The following is a 7,828-nucleotide window of genomic DNA, read 5'->3' on the forward strand; positions in this document are numbered from 1 at the left end:
AAGTAAGAGAAAACACCTGTGTGGGTGTACCACCTGGCGCATAGTCAAAAATAATATTCTGCAGCTGTATGGCTTGTGTTCAGCTGTTTGTTAGGGTGAGGTGATGCAAAAAAGCAACACAAATCCTCAGTTTGTTTGGAGCGTTTGGGAGGGAAAGTAGCTTCGTGTTTAATCTATTTCCACTCTTTGGGCTCAGTTGAAACAGCATTTTTCAAAAAAGGTTTGGACCCAATTCTGTTCATGTCGGTTGTTCTGTTGGTTCTCTTGTTAAGGCGAAGTGCAGCCAAGGAGAGAGTTCAGCTTCAATATTTGACATGCAAAATTTGTACTGCTGACCAGCTACAAACCATCCTGACACTGCTGACTTTTGAGGGAATGGGAAGCCAAAAGCAGAGGAAGCTGTGATATTACATTACATCATTCAATTTTATATAACCCTGTTCTCAGTGAGAATAAACTGCTTCATCAAACAGATTTTGCAGTCAGCTGTGAGACAGGAGTGGATGGGCACAAGCACATTTGCTTAAATTAACTATTAAATTACTGTCCAGAGAGCAGCCAGGAGTGAAGAATATTCAAGGATAAAAGATTGATAGAGACAAAAATCTTAGGAATTGGTGCAGAATTGAGCAAGAACAGTATACCTGGCCAAGCAAATTATCCAATAATCCAATTGGCAATTGTCCACGTTAAAGTACATCTGATATCTATCAGAGAGTAAGATCCTTTTTGTTTAACGAGACTCCATTTACAAAAACAGGAATTTTACTGAGCAGAACACAGGAGCTGGAGGAATACCACTGCCTCCATCTGTTAGTCTGTTTGTGTGTGACTATCAGTGGTGCAAGAAGTATTCAGATGCTTTACATCAGTAAAAGTACCACACAATAACACAAAATCCGAGGCAGTGGTTTTCCAGCAGCTCCTGTGTTCTGCTTGGTAAAATTACTGATTTTGTCAGTTGAGTCTGGTAGTGATATATAGTGATGTTTCTGGTTAAAACAAGAAGGATTTTACTTAATAAAAAGGTCTATTTCTGTAGGAATCCTATCCATAATACTGTCAGACACATTTGTTTAGCTTGTAGCAGCTGTTTGCAGTGGTCAGGTTCACTGCTCATGATCAATACTGCACCGATTCCAAAGATTTTTGTCCCAGTCATTTACACCCAAAAACATGGGAAAATAAGACCCTGGTTCAAAAATATCTGAGTTATCCTTTAAACTTACAACACTTTGAAACAACCAGAGAAATCTGCACCAGCTGCTAAACTGGAAACACTAAAATCATCAAAATCTTAGGGAAGAGGAAACAGCGACAATGACTGGGTTGAGGAAAATTGTTGGAAATATCCTCTGAAGTGAAGCAGTGCATGATGGGAACACACCTGACAGCAGTGGGAACCGTTAGGAACCTTTGGGTCTCTGCGTTGTCACACATCAGCACTCCTCAGCCAATCAAACACTGAGTGTGTGTATTTGTGCGAGTGTGTGTTTATTCTTTGATGAATGAAGTGATCGATATGAACGGAGAGCCTGCTGACACAGAGAGGAAACGCTGGGGATTAAAAGGATATTTTTCAGGGGTTTTTTCTGGTGAGTCAGCGAATGCAGCGCCACGCTTCGTGATGCCTTCAAATGTTCCGCTCAACCAAAAAAATGCCTTTTTAATTGTCTTTGTTTGTTTGTGAGTTGGTTTGATTTTCTCAGCTGAACCGGTCACTGTCAAATATTGGAACAACTCCAACGCAACTTTGCAGTTAATTAATGTTGTTTTTGATCAAATCTCTCCGGTCACTTCAGCCTCAAGAGCCACTCCACAAGTTCATTTTCACTGAAACTTCAGCTGAAACCAGTCGTTGAGTAAAGTGAAGAAAAATGGCCTGATAACTGAGTCTGTGTTTGTCGTATTTTGTCAGGATTTGCGAGGATTTATTAGGAAAAAAAAAAAAGCACATGTAAAACCACCACAACGATATATTAAGCACTTCTCTACTTTGCTTTTGCCAAACACTGAATGTCTTTTGTACTCGTGACATTTCTTTGACTCTGAGAATAAAGCACTCCTTGCAGGAATATTTTTCCCTCCTATTCCTACCAGCTGCTTCTATTTTTACCCACTTATTTTTTTTTGCTTTTTGGCCTTTTAACATCCTGACAATTTTTTGTTTCATGATGCATATAAGGATAAGTTTGGAGGCCTGTCTGCCGCCACCCCAACAACACCTCTTAATTCGCAGGGTGCTCACGCTCAAACACAAAAAAGGGGCTGCAGGGTTTTTAATTGGCCTCAGCCCAAATTAGACAGATTTATCCCTGTCTCACATTAGCCGAGATGACCGGCCTGAAAAATCACGTTGCTCAGGCGTTTCTCTGAGGCTTTCTCTCACCGTGCGCCTGTCTCGGAAAAATTGGGCTGAAACAGCAACTTTGACTGTTAATTAGCCTCGTTAAGGAAATCTCTGAGGCCAAATCTGGAAATAAACATTCTTTGTTAGAGAGCGGCGGCTTGTTTTCCAGCACAGAGAGCATACCTCCAGAGCTTTGTTTGGAAAGTTACCAGCGGTACACATCCACAGGCAGTGATGCACCTGTACCTGCTGCTTCTGGAGATCTGATTGGACGACAGAGGTGAGAGGGCGGGGTTTAGAGCATGTATGGAGAGTCATGCTTGAAACTATTTGAGCAACAACTCATCACCAACAGATTTCTCTACAGGCAATATGTACACCAACACTCTACCTACACAATAAGGTACTGCCAACATCTCTTTTTCCCTTTACAGACAGATTTAACAGCCGTTTTTCCTGTGTTTACCTTTTGTCTGACTCGGAGACAAGAGCTAGATTGATTCATTTAAAAATCATGTTTATCTGGAGAGCTCTGCAGTCTTGTGCAGTTTTTGTGCAAAGCTAACATGACCCATGCTAACATGCTAACAGCCACATTAATGGGAAATACGTTGAAATATCTGGTCATTTTCAGTGAGTAGTGTTTGTTATGTATCCCAGACTTCGAGATGTGAAAATGTGAGAGTGTAAAAAAAGACAAGAGAGAAAAGTGACAGAAAGAGAGAAAAATATACAAAGAAAATATACAGAGAAGTTGCATCACTTTCTGAAACTAACTGGATCTTTTGCAAAGACTCACATTTTTTCCTCTAACTCTGTCTCTTTCAACTGCTGATGAGTTTTAACATGCTCACCAGACTTAATACATACCTCAACAAGACTGGGCTGGATCTCTATTGAATTTACTCTGGATATTCATGTATTTCCATGGATCATTCCTTGTAGCACCACCCTCAATACATTTGTACACAAGAAATATGGAGATATCCACTAAATGTATTGAGCACTGATCAATGCTTTGGATTTTGAGGGATCAAACTATCATTTATAACACTGAAATTTCAACCAGAACTCCACGATCAGGAGATTTTCTCACTAAGGCAAAATAGGTTTATGCAGCATTTTCATTTAAGCTCAACTTCGATGACCTTTGACACAATTGATGCTGTTGTTTTGACTTGACAGCGATGAAAGGGAATCTACACAGAAACCAGCAGAGCCTCACCATCCAGTTTTACACAACTCCACTCTGCTGACTGACAAACTGCACCAATGGAGGCTTCTTCCTCTAATCCATTTTAACTCATAAAACTAGTGGCCACAGAAACAGAAGCTGCTGCATGACCTGCAGTAAGAAGTCACAACGTCACCAAACTCTGAGCGCAGACTATTCTACAAAGTCTGGGTATATTTTGTGTTTTGTGTCAGGTCATGATGGACTTTTTTTCTCTTGGTGTTTGACAAACTCACACGTGTGAGTGTACACATGTTCTTTACCAAATTTCTGACACAAACTTTCCATCCAGGCCACCATACCTCAAGGCGATCTGCATGCAGCACGATGAACCTGGTTGCGTTGATGCACTCCAGCTCGATGCTGACCTCTCCGGAGAAGGTGAAGTTGTCCATGTAGACGGCGAGCCTCAGATCGTAGTGCCGTGGCCTCACTGTGCCTGGCAACCGCGAGTTTCTCCATGGCTGGACCGCCTCCTCGTCGGCCCTCTCCCCCGTCCTCTCCCCTCTGCTCCCATTCAACTTCGCTGACCCTCCCGAACCCCGGGAGCCAGACTCCCCTGTCACTCCATCACGATCCTGGCCTGCGCACTCCTCGAAGCGAACGCTGAGCACCACGGCCACCGCTGTGACGATGATGAGGGTGAGGATGGACAGGGCGAAGCCCAGCACCAGCCGCTTGTGCACCGTGATGTGGCGCTCTGTGGTTCGAGGCCGGACCACCACTGACTCGGCCCACTGGTCAGAGAGGCCACGGCCATTCCTCATGGCGCCTGGGCTGCTGTCGTTTAGTCCCATTTAGCTGAAAGTGTCACTTTAACAATGGAGAAACGTCCTCGAGGTTCAAACTCAGAAACTGGTTCTGATTCAAAACAACATTCATTTATGCTCAGGTCTGACTCCAGCTCGGTTGAGTTCGTTCAAAAGATCCCAGCTCTCAGTCTGTCAAACCTCCAGTTATGAGCTGCTGAAACTCCAGCAGTTATATTTCTGAACACCTGAACTCTGACCTCGCTGCTGCTGCTGCCGCCGCTGCTGGACTGTTATGAACGTCCTTCAGCTCTGACTCGAGGCGGAAAATCAACACCATGGCACATCTTACATTTCAGGCAACAAAACTGACAAACCAGAGAGGATGAGATGCTCGTGTGCGTTTTGGTTTTGCGGCGGGGAGAAAAAAATCAATGCAGCATGGCTTGATTTCAAGTGTAGAGGAGGCTGAGAGGGAGGAGGAGGGGAAGAAGGAGGAGGAGGAGGAGGAGGTATGCTGTTGAGGATGTGGCTATACAGTGAGCGTACCATCCATAAACCTTCACAGGAAATCAGCTGGGTGAGCTAAAACTCTAAACCGGCACAGATAGGAGCTGAAGTCAACAGTTTAGCCGGGGTCTCCTCACAGATTAGGAATTAAAATCACTTTAGGATGATGGAAATCCACATTTTGAGCTTCAGAAACGATCAGGTGAAACAGGCATCTTAAACTAAAGCTTAAACTAACACGGTGGGAGTTGAAGCAGCAGGTTTCTGTCCCCAGGTGGTTATATTTCTTCTCAGTTTATAGCTCCTCCAGACCTGAAGTAAAGCATAAATAAACTCCTGTTGGACTATTATGGGATTATTATTATGATACAGTGGGAAATGAAAACATCTTACAGGACATTAAGGTCAGTATTAGGAGCCACAGATGCACCGAGAGTATCTCAGTTAATATTATTTCAGCTTCACGACTTCTTTTTTACACATAAAACCAGGTCAATTAGGTTTTTTGTAAAATATTTTTGGTACAATAAAGATTTAAATTTGTACTTTTTTTTGGTCAAGAAAAGAACAAAAAGTTTTGTCTCAGTTTGTTGGAGTAGAGTTAGGTCAGTTATTCCCACATATTTCTGCTTAAATCACATTTTTTTAGACATGAAAATCAGATTTTTCCGCCGCTCTCAGTTGACACAAAGATGGTGTTTTAATAAAGGTAATAACTCTCAGGCTCCTGAGGTTGGTGGGGGGGTTAAGTGGGTAATTTACGGTCAGCATGTGGGTTTATTTCACCGCGGAGGAGATAATTCACTCGTGTGAATACCCGGGTCTAAACGATCCCTGCTCTACAGCTCACGAGGCTGATGGATGAAAAAAAATGGATTTAAAGTGATTGATAACCCGGATTATAGCCGATTGATTCCAGTCGGAGTGGAGAGCACATAAACCGGGAGAAACGATGGAAAAGGCGACATTTTCTTCTTCTGTTTTATCCGTTAAAACCCCAACAGTCAATCCGTCCCGTTAATAAGCTTAGTCTGGTATTAATGATGAAGGTTATCCGATCATTAACGGTCTGTGAGAAGGACTAATTCAGCCGGTAAAGATCCACGTTAAGTACTCCTCCGGTGCTCTGGTAACTTCTCTTCTCTCGCCCCCTGATGGGAATCGGTGAGCCCCGGGTCCGGTTCCCAGCGGCGGTCAGTCCCTCGGGTTCAGGGAAACCTTCCCCGGTGGCGGTGATCCTGTAACAGCGAGACTTTTCCTCTCCTCCTGCCTCAGGAGAGCCTGTCCCGTTAAACCCGTTATTTCCGCCGGTAAACTCTGCACCTGCGTTTTTTCTTCCTCTTCTGCTTCTTCTTCTTCTTCTTTAGTACCGGGGGAGGTTACCGTGAAGCAAACCGTCAAGTCCACCCGGGACCGTCCGGTGATCCGTCACACTGACGTTAGAAATCCCGTGAAACACCTCAGATGTCAGTTTAAACACAAAGAAAGCCGTTATTAACCACCGGGAATCCGTTACAGCAAACATCTGAGATCATTTCAAACCGCCGGAGATCAGTTTCGATGCAAAGTGATCAATTCAAACACCGGGAATCCGTTAAAGAAAAGCAGGGGATCCCTTTGTATAACGTCAGAGATCCGTTAATAAAGACACCGGAGATCAGTTTCTGTACCGGGGACCGGTCAGAAAGCGCCGTCAGTGATCCGTTAAATACACAATAAATCCCTTCAAAACCAGAGGATCCGTTTCCATGGAGTCCAAAGTAGACATCAACCGTGTCAGGCGGATTATCCCGGGTTAACGCCGGGCACGAGCCCCCCTTCGGTGCTCCGTTATTAAACCGGATCCTCCTTAACTTTTTCAGCCCACTGGAGAGCTGCTGCTCCTCTGATGATGGTGATGATGATGGTGGTGGTGGTGATGACGGTGATGAAGATGATGATGAAGCTCTCCCGTCAGCATCCCTCCATCCCCTCCGAGGAGAGGGAGGATGAGGATGGTGGTGATGGTGGAGGAGGGTGAGGAAGAGTCTTGTGCCGCCCGTTCAGCAGTCAGTCCGCTCGCGGTGCGCTTTTGCGTTTGAGCACGAGCTGCTGCTGCCGCTGCTGCTGCTGCTCCGACCGAGAGGCACGCGCTGACTGAGAGAGAGCGAGAGAGAGAGAGAGAGAGAGAGAGAGAGAGAGGGAGAGAGCTGAGTGAAAGCTACACCCACCAACTCTATTCTAGCCTATTCTGTTCTATTGTCTCTATATATAATAGGCTATGTGTCGTAAAATAAAGAAAAAAATTAATGATGAAAGACAAGTGAGCCTTTATCTCTCTCTCTCTCTCTCACACACACACACACACAGACACACACACACACACTCCGATGTGTCTCCAGCAGAGATACAAACTCACCCAGTGGAGGAGGCCGGGGCTGGTTGATGTGTTTCTTTTGTAGATTTCTCTGAATGAATGTGCCTGCTGAGATTTCTTTTCTCATTCCACTGGCTCTTCTCTCAGCTGCTGCAGTCCTGTTGTTACAGTTTTTATTTGATATATTTATCACAACATGCTATGTTGGATCTTTACTGTGTTGTAGAGTAGAGAAAATGATGCACTCAGGCTACGACTACAATGTTTTAGTTTGAAAAACTCAGTGGCTTCATTTTAGTCTGGACCAGTGACTGTAAATAAAGATGGATACGCCTCTTCACTTCCTTCCACTGTAGAAAAATGATGCCAAAATATCCCAGATATGAATGCTGCCATCTTTGTGCTGGTGATGCCATAGAGTGGTGCGGGGATGACATATTTATAGGCCAACCCTGAGGTTAGCATCACCCTGTTTCTCTCAACAAAAAGCCAATGGGATTTTCTTATTGGGTTTTGGATTACTGCAGAAAATAAACTCTGTGACCAACTAAAGTTTATGATACTTAAACATTTAGTTCATCAGATAATCACCAGATTGATTTAATTCTGTTATTACCAATCCTCCTTCA

General features: G+C 44.1%; 1 protein-coding gene across 2 annotated transcripts in view; it reads right to left on the bottom strand.

Moving 5' to 3' along the window:
* LOC108895871 (thyrotropin-releasing hormone-degrading ectoenzyme) overlaps window positions 1–6,971 on the bottom strand; it is a 211,152-nt gene extending 204,181 nt beyond the window's left edge. For both annotated transcript variants that reach the window (XR_007815013.1, XM_018694825.2), the window contains exon 1: window positions 3,887–6,971. Coding sequence is in view for 1 of the 2 variants with exons in the window: in XM_018694825.2 (XP_018550341.1) it covers window positions 3,887–4,381 (495 nt within the window). In the remaining variant the exon portion in view is untranslated. The remainder of the gene's footprint in view (window positions 1–3,886) is intronic.
* Window positions 6,972–7,828: the final 857 nt, after the last annotated feature.

This window comes from Lates calcarifer, linkage group LG18 (genome assembly GCF_001640805.2).
Source record: "Lates calcarifer isolate ASB-BC8 linkage group LG18, TLL_Latcal_v3, whole genome shotgun sequence".
Classification (NCBI taxonomy): Eukaryota; Metazoa; Chordata; class Actinopteri; family Centropomidae; genus Lates; species Lates calcarifer.